This window comes from Cavia porcellus, unplaced genomic scaffold (assembly GCF_034190915.1).
Source record: "Cavia porcellus strain 051 isolate PalLab524CR breed Dunkin Hartley unplaced genomic scaffold, mCavPor4.1 scaffold_19, whole genome shotgun sequence".
NCBI lineage: Eukaryota > Metazoa > Chordata > Mammalia > Rodentia > Caviidae > Cavia > Cavia porcellus.
This window is the reverse complement of record NW_026947502.1, coordinates 12,635,874-12,652,250: the sequence shown is the minus strand read 5'-3', so window position 1 is coordinate 12,652,250 and position 16,377 is coordinate 12,635,874. Positions and strand designations below refer to the sequence as shown.

General features: G+C 40.8%; 1 protein-coding gene across 5 annotated transcripts in view; it reads right to left on the bottom strand.

Annotated features, from left to right (window-relative positions):
- Cyfip2 (cytoplasmic FMR1 interacting protein 2) overlaps positions 1-16,377 on the bottom strand; it is a 118,289-nt gene that overhangs the window by 62,057 nt on the left and 39,855 nt on the right. For all 5 annotated transcript variants that reach the window (XM_063230705.1, XM_063230708.1, XM_063230706.1 and 2 more), the window contains 2 exons: positions 14,000-14,119; positions 13,404-13,529 (listed from right to left, as the gene is read on the bottom strand). In XM_063230705.1, the coding sequence (XP_063086775.1) occupies positions 13,404-13,529; positions 14,000-14,119 (246 nt within the window). The remainder of the gene's footprint in view (positions 1-13,403; positions 13,530-13,999; positions 14,120-16,377) is intronic.

The window sequence follows — 16,377 nt, the reverse complement described above, 5'->3', positions numbered from 1 at the left end:
TGATTTTACAAATGAGCTATGTGTATACAGCAGATCACTCAGCCGTAAAGCAGAAAGAAACACCATTGTCTGCAGCAGCGTGCACAGAACTGGAAAACACTTTAATAGGTGAATGGAGTTGGGCATAGACAGAAGCACTATGGAAAACTGGAACACGGATCTGAAAGCAGCAGCGGATACCACAGCGGCTATCACCGCATGGGAATCAACACGGGAGGTGATAATGCGGGAGAGGAGGGCGCGTGGGTTCAGGGTGCAGCTGGATGGGAGGAACAACTTCTAATGTTCAATGCCACAGCAGGAACTAGGGTTTTCCAAGGTGCAAGCCAGAGAGGACTTTGAATGTTTCTACTACAAACAATCATCTAAGGTGATGGATTTGCTCATTCCTCTGACTGCTCATTACACACTGCATACAGGTACTGATATGTTACACCATTTCAGTACATTAAAATTTTAACAATTATTATCCTTATTAGCACATTGCAGAACACACTGATTACACTCATCATGGGGAGTTGGTACATGCACATAACACATCTTAACTCCTTCCAATCTTCCCCCCCACGAATTTTTTTGTTGTTGTTGTTTTTGGGGTTTTTTTTGGCACAAATATATTTTTTAAGAAAGAAAATCTTCCTATAAAACAGCCCGGTGGGACAGTTCACTTCCTGATGAGGCTGATCTTCAACATGCCACAAGCTCTGGATCTTGCTGCTGACTGGTGACCAACGGCCCACACTGAGTCACACTCCTACTTTTAGAAGCCTCTCCATACACCCTGCACCCTAGTGCCTGTCACACAGAGCTTCCCCTTAGCATCTGCTACAATCTTTGCTTTGCTGATCATTTCTCCAACTGCGTTCTGGGTGCATAGAAGGCACACACCTCCTGAAGCGGCAGCTCTCCTCGTTCTGCCTTCTGTCTGTCCATTGCCGCTTGTCTGTTTGGAGAGGTGGGAGACAGGTGTTATAATGACTGTCACCTAGACCAATCTTGGCTCTGTCTTTTGGGGCCAGCCTTTTGCAGACACATGTCCTCTCTTCAGCTTCCTGTCTTCTCCTCAAAGCCAGAATTCCCTCCTCTCCTCGAGGAGGGCAGGCACGTACATATGCAGCAGCCACATAAGCTAATGGTGGGCGATGGGATGCGGGAGGAGCCTGATGGTGGTTTTGGTGAGAGTCACGTTCCCTAGTCCAAATTTAACAGCATCAAATCTGATCCTTTGACCCTAATCACCCCCAAGTAGTAGTTTCTTGACTGGCTCAGAGTTCTGAAGGGGAAAACGTGCAAAATCAGCCTTCACATAATTGCCACATTTATCACATCCATAATAACATGCTGGACTCTGCGTCAGACTAGAATTCCAAGAGGGGCAGCCCATGGCCAGTGCCCAGCCTTGTGATAGGCAGAAAGCCATGTTTCAGAATGACTCCAACTAGAATCCAGAGTCTAAGAGAAAATGTGTCAGAAAGGAGAGACAATCTTTGCAACTCTGGGGTAGGCAAACATTTCTTAGAACAAAAGAACTGCAACCTGCATAATATTAAAACTGTAAGTTGGACTTTACAAAAATTAAAGGCTCTTTATCTTCTTAAGGCTTGTATCTAGATGCTTCCCCGAACCTCATGTGCTCACAAGTGCAGCTCTGAGTAGGCACTGGATCCTGGATGTGTGATACTGGATTAAGGGTGTGTGGTATCTGGATTAGTCCACCAGCTGGTTTAGCATAGTTCTGGGGTGTAGCTGAATGGACTTACTGATGACAGAAGCCGCAGCCTGGTGTGGGTGGTACTAGTACTAACCAGGAGCCTGAAGGGAATTATAAAGGGACAGAAAGAAGGCAGGCTTGCTGCTTCCTTCCTCCTGCTTGTCATGTAATGGACTGTTTCTCCCCTGCCACACCTGTCTGCCACATCACCCTACCCTGGATCCAGCCCACTATGGGCTGAAACCTCTACAAACTGTGAGATCAAATAAACCTTTCTTCTTTGAACTTGTGGGTGTTGGGTATTTTGTCCCCTGTAATGCGAAAGTAACTAAGACACCAAGGACAGGTAGAAGGGTGTGGAGTGACACAACTCCCACAAAGTGTTGGCGGTAACATATGATTTATCGTTGTTTGGCATTTTCTGAAAACATTAAACACATGCTTATGAAGTAACCGTTCTAACAAGAAGTGTAATTTATAGTCACACAAACTTATACTCAAATAATCTGAAGCAATTTTACTCATATTGGTCAAAAGTTGGATTATCAAGAACTAAAAAACACACTGTGGGATAAGCATACAATGGAATTATACTGAGCAATAACAGGAACAGGCTACTGATGTGCAAAAATACAGCTGAATCTCAAAATTAATATGTTGAGTGACAGAAGCCAAACACAAAAAACAAACACTGCAGTAAGTATACTTACATAAAATTCAAGAAAATATAAATAAATCTATGGTAAAAGAAACCAAACAGGTAGTCACCTGGGGCTGGGACAGTGGGAGGAATAAATTACAAGGTAGTAAAAGAAATCTTTAAGGGAAAATGAAAATGATCTGTACTTTGTGATTATCATGTACTTCAAAAGTGTACACAACTTTCAAGGCTCTGAATTATACACTAACTACAGTTTATGGAACATAAATCTCAATAAAACTAGTGACAACATTCTGTAATTCTTCATGGTGATATCACATTCACAACACATAATCATGATACTATAAAAAGGAGCATGCAAAGAATAAGGCAGTGCTTTTGCACATTAAAGATTTCATAATCCAAATTTAAAATTGTAACAGTTCAAAATTGAATCTTGTAAAGCAGACTGAAAATAAATTTCTCACCCCTGTTTAGTATCCTAAACAATGAATTCAAAAGGTGCTCATCAAAAGACTTTGCACTGAAATTTCAGAAAAACGAGATAAAGAGATGAGTATTAAAATTTTCTAGAAGAAAGAGAAATGTAGAAAACTCGCTTTCCTGATTTCAAAACTTTCCACAGAAGTACAGTAATTAAAACAGTGTGGAACTGGCCAAGGATGGATGTAATGATCAAGAGAAGAGATTTAAAAGTCATGAAATACTGTCTCTTTTATGGTCAGTAGGTTTTTATGAGGGGTAGTATTGTAGTCAGGGGTTGTACCCACAGAACAACTAGGATTAGGACATGGAGTTTATAATATTTTTATAATGGTCACTGGAGGTAAACACAGGAAAATGCAGGAAATCTATCCCCAACACCAAAGACATAGATTATTTAGTCAAGAGCCTACACCCCACGGCAATGTCCCACATGATCCAGATAAAAACCCAGAGCTCAGGACAATGCCTCCCACGAGTCCAACTGGAGGTCCAGAGTCCACAAGAAGGAGCCACGCCAGTCTCTTTTACACATCCATGCCGGGAAGACCCAAGGGTCAGCGGTGGAAGCCAGAAAGTCTATGCCAGCAGGATGAAAGAGCTGTGCTAGTGGGATGATGGTTCTACGCTGGGGCCAAGAAGTCACACTCACAACAAAGACCAGGGCTATCCTGAAAGGCACCACAGCCGTCCTCAGCGACATGGAGGCCCCCCGAGCTCCTCCCAAGACAAGCACTGTCAAGTACGTGCCAGGAAGCAGCATGAGGAGTTCATCCTGGAGACCAAGCAGCACATGTCTTCCCCTCCAGAGCCAGGAAGCAATGCTCAATGTGAGGACCAAAGCTTCTCCGGGAGAATCAACAGCTCAGACAGCAACTCGTAGGAGAACCCACAATGCCTCCTTAAGGCCTCAACCCTCTCAACACCTCCCTTCTTCTCCACCTATTTATCCTGGCAACCCTCCTCAGGTGGAGCATCTTCTCTCAATGCATGCTGATGTAATCCAGCTGGCGTTAAGTTGACCACCAGTTCTCAAACCGTAACAAGTAGCAAGAAAATTCAGTGGACAAAGAGTGTCTGTACTGTTCTCAGCCATGGTGCCCGAATGACTTGATAACCATGTGCAACTGAAGTTGGATCCCTATTTTATACCATATAACAAATTATCTCTAAGTAGATCAAAAACCGAAACTTAAGAAGTAAAACTACAAAACTCTTAAAAAAATGTGTGTACACTTTTGGGACCTTGGGTTTTGTGAGTTTTCAAACTGACAAAAGAAAAGCAAACAGGACTCCTGGATGTGAAAATTTAGAACTTCTCTACCTTCAGAGATATCATCCAGAAGATGAAAAGACAAACTATGGATGGGGGAAAATTTCAGAGACATATGTATCTGATAAGGGACTTATTTTGAAACATATAAAAACTCTTGCAACTCAACAATAGGACAAAAAAAAAAAAAAAAAACCAATTAGTCACTTTGCGGTGGCACATTCCTGTAATCTTAGCACTCAGGACAACACACAGGGAGATCAAAAATTTAAGTCTAGCCTGGGAAATTTAGCAACTTAGATTGTATACTCCCCTCCAAAAAAGCAACTTTCAGGAAGATGACAGAGTGGTCATGAGGCTGCATGAGGCTCCCAGTGTCAGGTGAGGCAGAATCAAGTTCAAGCTGGGAGGTGGTCAAGGAACTGAGTCCCAGCCGGCAGGGAGCCAAGTTTAAGATGGCAAGAGACACAGTGTGCTGCAGGCTGAAAACCTGAGTTCCAGCCTCACAGCAAGAAACCAGCCTACACTTAGTGGAACTCAAGGTGCAGGCTTGCTGGGATTAGCCACTGCTATCCCACAATCGGCGGCTGGCTTGCTTGGATGAATCAACACAGATCTGGGCTGTGTCTGCTTACTCGGGCTAACATGACAGCAGAAGTCTCGCTGTTAGAATTCCCACTTTACATGTTCCATTTTTGTATCTTGAACAACTATTTGTAAAACAATATGTAAACATCAACTAGTGATTTTTTTTACTGCTTATTTTTTTCTCTGAACCTATGTATTATTTCTACCTATTTTCTGTTTTGTTTAGTCTTTAAATAAAATAAAAAATAAAAAATAAATGACAGCAGAGACAGTGCCCTGAGGCAGACTTTTTATTTCTTTGTTTCTTTTTTTCCCAGTTGTTTATTTTTTGATTGTTCTTATTTTTGCATTACTGTGAACATTGCTTCTACAGTTTTTTTTTAGTGGTTGCTGTTGCTCTGTTTCATTGTTTTTATTTCTCCCTTCTCTCTTTTCTTCCTGTCCTCTTTACCAGTTTCCCTAAATTTGCATAATCTGTGCTCCAGCCTTGCTTCTAATCTCTTCCTCCTCTTCTACTGATTTGTCTCTCCACCAAACTCCTTTTAAACTTTCTCCTGAGGAAAAAATTACCATATTGGGGGCATATTTAATATGTATGATTTTCTGCTTTGTTCTGGATTTTGTTGTATAACTACAAATCTAGTTCATAGAGTTAAAGGTGGCAAATTAATAGTTACCACAGTTTGTCACTTTCTAGGCTGTGTTTGATGTTATTGGGACTGCTGATTGTACTGTTTGGCCAAGGTGACATAACTGCTCTAACCAGTTGTTCTTCCAGTTACACCAAGACTGAGATTGCCTAAGGATCAAGTATAATAGGGCAGTGCCAAAGAACCAGGGCTTAGGGCAAATAGGCAGCTACTTCTCATGCCCAATAAATTGAAGAGGCTCTTGAAACACACTCAAAAACCTCAAAGCCAGCAACACCTAGAGGACATCTCTGAGAAGCAATCATTTCCCACGAGTTCTCTACACTAGTGCTAAAGCTACATGCCATAAGCAATTTACAAGCATTAGCTCAGGAATTAAAATTTAAAAGAAAAGACACAGAAGCAAGATACAACCTCAGACTTCCAGCTCTCCAAAGACAAACCCAGGGGCAATGAGGTGGAACAATCTGACTACCACATGGACTCTCTGAAGTAACAGCAAAAGCAACAGAGCAGATGAAAGGGGCTCTAGAAAAAAAATAAAATCAGAAATAATCTCTCAGATAACTACAGAGACGGTGACCACAGTGAAAGGCATGATTAGGGACTCTGGGGCAGATACAGGAAAAAAATACAATAGTAGACTTTAGGGAATGAAAGAAACCATGAACACATAACATAGGAAAGAAAGGGGATCCATGAAACAGATATTCAGGAGACTGAAAATTCCATCAAAGGAAGTATATGCAGTAGAATAAACCAATGTGAGAACGGAATATCAGGTTATAGAAGACAGGATTGCAGTTGGTGATCACAAAAAGAAACATTTCTCAAAAATAGCACGAGCCTACAAAAAAAAAATCAATCCAACAGTTGCTAGATGATGCAAAGAAGAATAGCACAGAATTGATCAGAGTGAAAAACAGAATGAAAAATTCATTCATCAGAATAAAAAAACAGAGATAGCTCAAACAAATTCAAAACCATATTCACAGAAGTAATGGCAGAAAACTACACAAGCATGAAAAAAGAATTTGACATAAGATAAGTGAGCCATGTAGAACTCCAATTAGTCAGGATGAAAAAAATCTATACCAAGGAACATAACAATCAAGATTCCAGAAATTCACGACATGGACAGAATATTAAAAGCTGTTACAGAAAAGAAACAAATCACCAATAAAAAAGAGCCCATTAAAATCACAGACTTTTTAACACAAACCTTTAAGTTAAGGAACACCTGCAGTGCAGTGTGTCAAGGCCTAAAAGAAAATAGAGATTGACATACCTTGCAAAACTATCTTTCAAAATTGACAGAGAAATAAGACACTTCCACGCCAAAAAACACCTGAAGAAATTCATGACCACCAAAACAGCACTCCGATATGTTTTGAGGCCATTCTAGAAAGAGAAAGCAAAGACTAGAGCTCCATGAACCCCAATAGAATGAATTAACCAGGCAAGGCAAGTAGTTAAACAGAAAGGGGGGAAAAAAGAACAAATGACAGGAAAATAACATGACGGGGATAAGTCAATACATACCAGCTACAGTCACCAATGTAGACATCAGAAGAAACCGACTGGCAGAATGGGCCAAGGAGCAAGCACCAACAATATACTGCATACAAGAAATACGCTTAATTCAAAAAGAAATTCACAGAGTGAAAATCAAAAGTGGAAAACATATTCTATATGACAGAAATCTGGAAAAAAAGCATGGGTAGCAATTCTGTCCACAGACAAATTGAACTTCAAGCCAAGACTGGTCAAAAGAGACAAAGAAATTCACTAAATACTTCCTAGGGAAAAACTCTAAGAGGAAGAGACAACAATCATAAATATATATGCACCGAATATCCGCATATCCTAATATTAACAGCAGAAAAAATCAAATAAGCACTAATACAACTATGATGGGGACCTCACTACCCCACTGTTACAGACAGATGGACAGACAGATCAACTAGATGAAAAATGAATAAACAATATCAGAACTCACCAATCTTCTGAACAAATGGTCTTAGCAGATGTGTACACAGTTCCACCCCACAGTATCAGAATACACATTCTTCTCAGCAGCACAGGGGATATTTCCCAAACAGACCACATACTAGCTCATAGAACATGCTTAAAAATAATGCAAAGGAATTGAAATTACCCCATGTATACCATCAGATAATAGTGCAGTGAAGCTGAAAAGCAGTAGCAAAAGAAACCACAAAAACTTCATTAACATGGAAATTAAATAACCAAAGGGTCACAGATGACATTAAAGGAGAAATACAATACAGGCAGCTTTACAATTAAATGATAATGCTAACAACACTGGAACTTACGGGAGCCAATGAAAGCAGCCCTATGAATGAAATTTATAGCAGTAAATTTTCTTTTTATCAGAAAACCAGAGTGAGCTCAAATAAACACTCTAATATTGAACCTTAAGCTTCCAGAAAAAGAAGAGTAAGTCAAGCCCAAAGGCTCATATGAAGAAGGAAATAAGAAAGATCGGAGCAAAAATTAATGCAATGGAGACTAAGAAAACAATATAAAGAATCAATGAATCAAAGGGTTGGTTCTTTGAAAGGTTAAATAAAATTGACACTTAGCCATGCTTATCAATAAGAAAAGGAAAGAAAAGTCTCAAATCCATGGAATTAGGAATGAAAAGGATGAAATCACAACAGACCCTGTAAAAATCCAGAAAATCATCAATACCTATTTCAAGAACCTGTATTCTAATAAAATAAAAACACAGAAGTAATGGACAGATTCCTAGATACATATGAATTACCAGAGCTGAATGAAGAACACATAAAAATTCTAAATAAACCAGTATCAGTCAGTGATCTTTAAGATGTAATTAAAAATCTAGCAACAAAGAAAAGTCCAGACCCTGATAGATTCACTATTGAGAGCCACAAAAAATTTAGAGAAGACCTAATGCCACTACTTATCAAACTCTTTAATGAAACTCAAAGGGAGGCAAAACTCCCAAATTCACTCCTGGAAGCAAGAATTATCATGATAACAAAACAAGAGAAGGATCCAACCCAAAAGAAAATGAAAGACCAATCTCCCTGGTGAACATAGATGAAAAAGTCCTCAGTAACGTTCTAACAAACAGAATGTAGCAAATCATTAAGATTATACATCATAACCAAGAAAAGTTCATCCAAGAAATGCAGGGATGGTTCAACATACACTAATCAATAAATGTAATATATTACAGTAAGATATCCAAGGACAAAAACTATATAATCATCTCAACAGGCACTTAAAGATCATTTGGCAAAAATGACCTTAAAACTCAATCCAAAAATAGGGATCTGAGAGAAATAAGACACTTCTGAGATGAAGAAGTAGAAAGGGCAAATAAATACATGAAAAAATGTTTGAAATCACTGGTCATTTGAGAGATGCAAGTTAAAATAATGCTAAGGGGCTGGGAATCTAGCTCAGTGGTATAAGTGCCTGTTTAGTAAGCACAAGGTCCTGAGTTTGATTCCCAGCACCAAGAAAAAAAAAAAAATGAACAAACAGAAAACAATGCTGAAATCTCATTTCACTCTAGAAAGAACTGTTATTATCAAGAAATCAACCAATAATAAATGCTGCAGGCCTGTGGAGGAAAAGGAACCCTTTTCCACTATTGGTGAGAGGTTAGCCTGGTGCAACTACTGTGGAAATCAGTGTGGAGATTCCTTAAAAAAAACAAAAAACTAGAATTACAAGTTGCATTTCCTGTCTAAGTATCCTCCTGGAGGAACTAAAAACATCACCCCACAGTGATACACACACACCCTGGTTTACAGTAGCACAGTTTTGGGCAGCTCAATTTTGGAAACAGCCTAAATGCCCATCTAGTGCTGAGTGGACAGAGAAGATGTGGCTGTTTTCTACACTGCAGTACTACTCTGCCATAAGGAAGGATAAACTTGAGATATTTCTAGCTCAATGGATGCACCTTGAGGCCATACTCTTAAGTGAAATAAACTGGACACGTGTAAATATTGTGTTGTTTTGCTGGTGTCAGAAGTCAAAAATGTAAGTAAAGACAAAAACATATAATAGATATTGGGAAATGGGAAGAAAATGTTCAAATGAGAAGGGAAAAACGGGAAAGGGAAGGGCAAAAGAGGGAAGGGACAAGAACCAAAAAAGAGAAAGGGAAAATAGAAACAAAGCCTTTGTAAATATTGAGGGGAAGAGGGGTTGAAGGGAGGGGAAGGAAATGGGAAAAAAGAAGCAAATTACACTATGTACAGGTAAAATTCTGTAAGATGAATGTGATCACTAGGTACATCTAAAACGCACCAATAAAAAAAAGTGCAGAGGGTACAGCTCAGTGTGAAAGTCTGGGGTTCCATCACTAGTATCACCCACCTCCACGACCATCACCGTCACCACCACCACCACTGCAAATTGTAATTTAAAAATGAACAAAGGGTTGAATAGACATGTGTCCAAAGCATGTGGGCACAGTCAAAGGTGCTCAGTATTATTAGTTATCAGGGCTTTGCAAATCAAAACCACCATGAGATACCACTATATACCCATGAGGATGGTAAAATCACAAAGGCAGTAACAGCAATCGGTGGGGTGACAAGTGAGGAAAGTGACACCTTCAGACACTGTGGACAGAACTACTAAACAGTGTTGTGTCTCTGGAAAACAATCTGGCAGTCCCTTGAAGTTTGAACACAGCTTCCACACGCCCAGCAATTTCTCTCCCAGATACACACCCAAAAGAAACGAAAACATCTAAGCATACAGAGACTTGTACATAAATGTTCACATTGGCATGGTTCCTGGTAATCACAAACTTCAAACAACCTGAATGTTTATTTAACTGCTGAACACATAAACAAACATGGATTATCCCTGTAATGGAATATTGTTCAACTCTAAAGGGATGGAACACCAACACACACTACAGCACAGCCCAACTATGAAAACAATGTGGATCAAAGGGGCCAATCACAAAGGACTACATACTCCACTATCCTATTTACACAAAATCTCCAGAGCAGGAATCCATATAGGGACAGACTGCAGGGTAACACGGGTATGAATGAGAAGAGACTGCTAATGGGTATAGGTTTCTTCGGATGTGACAAAAATGTTTTAAAACTGGGACATTGGTAATGGTCACAAAATTCTGACAACAGGCTACATATGATTGAACTGTATAACGTAAAAGGGTGAATTTTGTAATATGTGACTTTGATTTCACTATTATTTAAAAAATCCCACAGATGGAAAAAACACAGAATGAGGGAATCGACTAGAATTCAACCCTTTATCAGCAATAGAGACTAGATGACAAGAAAGTAACCTTTTCAAGTGTTTGGAAAAATGTTTACAGTTTAGAATTCTCTATGTCTTGCCAACTATAAGTGAGGCTGAAATAAAAACATTTATGGACATTTATATTCTTTATTTTTTTCCAGACATAATCTTTTCTTAGAAGCTATAGGAGGATATATTCTGTAAGAAAAAAGAGGGAGACTAAAGATACAACACAGGAAATACACATAATTTGCAAGATAATGAGGGCATGGCTGGAACCAATAGCCAGGCAGCGGGTCCAAGGACAACGGGAAGGAGAGGGCTTCAGAAGGAGAGGTTCCAAGAAAAAAAGAATAATAAACTACAAAAAGTAATACACGGGATTAATGTTTTTGTAAGGAGTTTTACAATGTTGGTTACATTTGGGGATTCCTTTTCAATTAGTTCGTGTAAAACGAACAAAACCTAAGGCACTGGTAGCCGGGCACAGTGATGCATGCCTGTAATCCCAGCACTTCCGGAGTCCGCAGCAGGAGGATTACACAGGAGTGCAGCCTGGGAAGCTTAGTGATCTACTGAGGTTGTCTCAAAATAAAAATAAAAATAAAAAATAGAAAAGGCTGGGGATGGAGCTCAGTGAGAAGGCTCTGGGTTCCGTCCTCATTTACTTACACACACAAAGACATTGGCAACTTTAGGAACACCTAAAATTGTACAAGGGTACAAATGTATTCGCCATGGACCCTGTGACTCACCCTTGGACAAGTTTCTTGGTTCTCATAACTTAAGGTGATTACTGATTTCTACCATAAAAGGAGGAAACTCTATGTGAAGATGGGGAAACCGAGTGTGCAGAGCATGGCAGGTGAAGATGAGGACCTAAATCCTTATATCCTAAAGTAGGACAGACAATGCTTTAAATTGAAAAACCAATAAATACCCTCAGAGGGGAAGAGCAGAAGAAATACCTTCACAAGACGAAAGACTGGTTTCCTATTTGGAGAATCGGGGTGAAGAGAGAGGGGTGGGGTTCAGGCTGCCGTTCTGCTTTATTATTGAACTATTTTTTTCTTTCACAAGTTTCTAACATGATCTACTAATAAACCAAAAGTGGCAAAACCTGGTACACACAGCAAACTAAGAACTAGAAGGAAATCCAGTCACACGTTCTGGAGACGGGGCCTGGATGCTGCTCTGGGGCTGTGGGGAATGGGGTAGGGGGGCTTTGAAGGAGCCTTTTCTGAATTATCTAGAGCACAAACCGTTTCTCTTATTGAGGAAAGACACATGGACAGTTTTGCACAGCTGCATGTACCCGACTCTCAATGTCATTTTAACTGGGTTGCAGGAAGACTTTCTCCCTCCTGATGGGGCCCGGGAGACTTTCTTCCAGACTGACTATTAGCAAAGGAGATGAGAGGTCAGGGGGCCATACAGGTCAATGTCAGCTGCCAAAACGAGTCTTCCCCTGCCTGAAGTTAAACCAGCGAACCGTGTCTCTGCAAGGATGCTTTGCAGATCTGCTAAGGAACATCTCTAACCTCGTACCTCTCATTTGATCCTTTAAGCTTTCAAAGCTCATCTACAACCATCACCTTATTGGACAGTTGTTGTCTGATTCTCAACAATAACTCTGGGATGAGAGAGAGGTAAGATCAGTGCCATTTTATAGATGAGGAAGCTGAGGTCAGAGAGATGAGACCATCGGGCCTTGGGCTAGGACACAAGACTCTCGCTTCCAGATCAGCCTGTGTTGGGCTTCAAACGCTAATGACAGACCTAGTATAAGAGAGTTTTCCTCCCAGCAGAAATACCACTGAGTAATCAAACAAACAGAAAGGTTATAAAGTAGGACATAAGAGTCTTCCCTCTGGAAATGATCACTGTGGGTTTGGCATATATAACTATATATACCTTTATGTTTTGAGCAAATATACAAAAGGATAATGTTATAAGCTGAAAAACCAATAAAGTTAATTTTAGTATAAAAAGGATTATTGTAAATGGTACTCTTTCCCTTTATGAAACTTAACAATACATTGTGCACAGGCACATCCTTTTAGAGGCTGTGCAGAGCTCAATAATTAGCTTACCTGGTCCCATATACAAAGACACTTAAGCTACTTCAGCTGTTCTAGTATTATAAGCAATAACTGCGGCAAATGTCTATGCACTCATATTTGACAGCTGTTTTATTTCCCAGGGATATATTCCTAAAAGAACAACTTGTAAGTCAAAGAGTATAAACATTAAAAATGTGAATATACACACTCATCTTGCCTTTGTAGGTAGCCCATTAAATGCAGACTAGCCACCAATAACACATGCGGATGTCTATGTCCCATGCTTCAACTTGCAAAAGGCATCACCAGTCTTTCAAATCTTTTCTCTCCTGACTGTCAAACACTATATTTTGTTTTAGTTGCAATCCACTGTTCTCTGATCACTCATTCACCTGGGTATTTTTGCTGTCTTTTTCAGCCAGGTGTTTTTTGTTTGTTTCTTTGAGTCTTTTCTTATAGTGAAGAATACATTTCCCTTCAGCATTCTGAGGAACACATGAGTTTCTAATCTGTTTGAGTAAGAACTTCTGATAGAGGTTAACCTGGGTGGCCGAAGTAGACATTTAAACATGGAAAGGTGGGTACACAAAGATGATCAACATTCTCAGCATGGCTGGGTTCACCCCCAAAACCCCAGTAAAACGCCGTCTCGTCAGGGGGAAACCTCAGGAGGGGCCGCACCTACCTCCACGAAGGCGAACTTTTCCTCGCTAGTGTAGTTGTAGCGGGTGGCTCTCTCGTACTCCTCCGCCGTGCCGGGGCAATCCTTGTTGCAGAACTTGTCTGTGGGGTGAACCAGCTTCCAGGAGTACTGAGGAGAGTGGGGAGAATCCAAATGCCCATCAGCTGATGGAGTGGGAAGCAGAACGTCACGTGTCCATGCAAGAGAGCATTACTCAGCCATGCAAACGATGGCATGGAATAACCTTGAAAGCATGCAAAATAAAAGTCTACAGAAAAGTCTACACACATCATGAGTCTATCTAAATGGCACATCCAGAATAGGGAAAGCTACAGAGACAGAAAGTAGATTCCTCAGGGCTGCAAGCATGGTGGGTGATATATGCAGTTTCTTTCTGAAATGATAAAATTGTTCTAAATTGAAGTGTGGTTGTATAACTCTGTGAATACATGAAAATCCACTAAAGCAACACTTTAAACAGTGTGCTGTGTGAGTTAAGCCTCCATAAAGCTGTTAAAAAGAGAGCTGGAGAGAGGCAGAGCAGATAGATTCTTAGTGAACAGGGGTCAGCATGAGGGCCTAGGCCAGAGGACACGTACCACCTCCATGACGTGGGCACTCCACTTAGATAAGAGCTGCAGTCCCCGCAATGCCAGGTCGAACAGTTCACGGTACTCCTCGTCTGACTTCTGACTGTCCAGTCCGGACCCCGTCACCACCTGGGAGACACTCACCATCACGCTCACCATCCATGTGCCTTGTACTTACAAACACCGATTTACCGATTCCCCCCAAGGACTCTACAGGAAAGTGCGATGATTACATCCCCTTAACAGTTGAAATGGCCTCAGATAAGTGTCCTGCTGAAGGCCATGAATGCCTGAGGATCCCAAATGAGGAGGTGAAGTGCCCACTCTTAACCTCCCCTGGGCCTGAAATTCCATGCTTTCAAACTCTTCTGATTGTGTTTATAGGAGGAGTACAGTGCAGACTGCACCGTGACTCAAGAATACACCTTTGCACTGAGATACTAAGTATGTAAATGCATGCAAGGAGCAATGATTTCCACACAACAACCAATGTATCTATCTACCTACTTACCTTTGGTGGCTCTGGAAATTGAACCCAGAGCTATTACTCTGCCTGTTAGTTATATTCACAGCCCATTTTATTTTTTATATGAAGACAGGTTCTTGCTAAGTTGCACAGGTTGGCCTTGCATGTGTAATCTGTTTGTCTTAGCCTCCTGAGTGGCTGAATTAGGAGTTGCCAATAAGGGCTTTCATCTTACTCTTAATATATGGAATTCCCTCTAACGTCTATTCTCTTTCATATACTAATCACAAGTCACTCAATTGACTTCATAATTCACTTGTCATGACTCATTATTAAAAAGCTCTGGTTCAGACAAACCTCTGTCTTCATGTATTATACATTCCAAAACGTAAGTCTGTATAGGCACAGACACACTACATGTGCGAACGCATACACAGATGTAAAGCCAGTCCTGGTTATTGGCAGATATTTTATTTGTGAACTCATCTACTTGCCAAAACCCACTTGTAACCCTAAAATCAACACTTGTGATTTTTCAGCCATTTGTAAACATATGCATGTTTCCAGCTGAGGCTGCACAAAAAGACTCTTGGCCTTTGGTTTCAGCTCTCAGATTGAACAAAAGTCCTTTTCACAGTCTACTCAGCACCATGCTGTCCATGGTTTTGCACTTTGCATGGGTGATATCACAAGTGGAAATGGCCCCCTAAGATCAGGGCTGATGTACTACTTATAGGAAACATCCAGAATAGGGAGACCTATAGAGAGAAAGCAGATTGCTCAGGGTTGAGGAATGGATGTGGCCCTACCTGCAAGAAAGCTATAACATACATGTTTCAATAAGATTAGGTCAGGAATAAGTGATGACACTATAGGCCCTCTGTTAATGCCAACAAACAATATAAGTATATCTCCTAAGGTCTCTTTAGATAGAAGCACATATGAAACACAATTATGTATTCTCTGGTTGATGAAAATATTGTGCCAAAAGGGCTGCACAAGTCTGTTTCCCTTTGGAGACGGTTGAAGATGTGCTAATTTGGAACTCACAGCCCCTTTGTAGACTCAAACTCCTGCATTAGTGAGAACTGGCTGCACCTACATAGGTACCAAGTGACTGCATCTAGCCCTCTGTGAACCAGTGCAGTCCCAGAATGATGGATGTGGGTTACTCAGAAAGGCCCTCTACTGAGCCTGTGCAGTCTTGTCGCTGTCATACTCCCTAGACAATATTCAAACATGGGAAAACTCCACCAGGAGCAAAGGAGCACCGGCACTCAAGAAAAGTGGTTCCCGTGGCTCTGTCTAGGGGACTGGCACATTTGGTAACAAGGCCAAGGGCTTGGGCTTTATCTTCTCCAAGGGAGCCACTAGCTTAATGGCCACACGGCCTGCATTTGTTAAAATGGTGCCCATTTCAGATACTGGGCTTTATAATCAATGCCATCTCCAAAGGAGCAGATCACTATGGCTGCTGGCCACATGGTGGAACCAGGGAGCCAGACCTGTGAGGTGGGGCAGAGCCCTCCAGAGCAAAGGAGCCCAGGCAGCTGACCTGTGTCTAACAGGACACACACATTTATGAAAGGTAAGCTACAGAACAGACCTGGGAAGCATGTCTCCAGATATCAATCCTAACTATTCTGGGGTAGTATGATTTTACCACATTGTCCCTCCTTATGCTATCTGTTTTTGTCTGAGTTTTGGGCACTAACCATGTATCCATGTTCAAAAAAGAAAAATGCAATCCATTATTGAGATAGTACGAGATTACAACAGCCCTCTTCTGTGCCTGAATGCATCTATGATTTTTTTTTTTTACAACAATCACTCATTCCTGTGTAATTTAAAAAAAATATTTAGACGTTGGTAGGAACATGTGGGTTGAGAACCTATCTTGTTGCCATCAAAGGTGGAGATG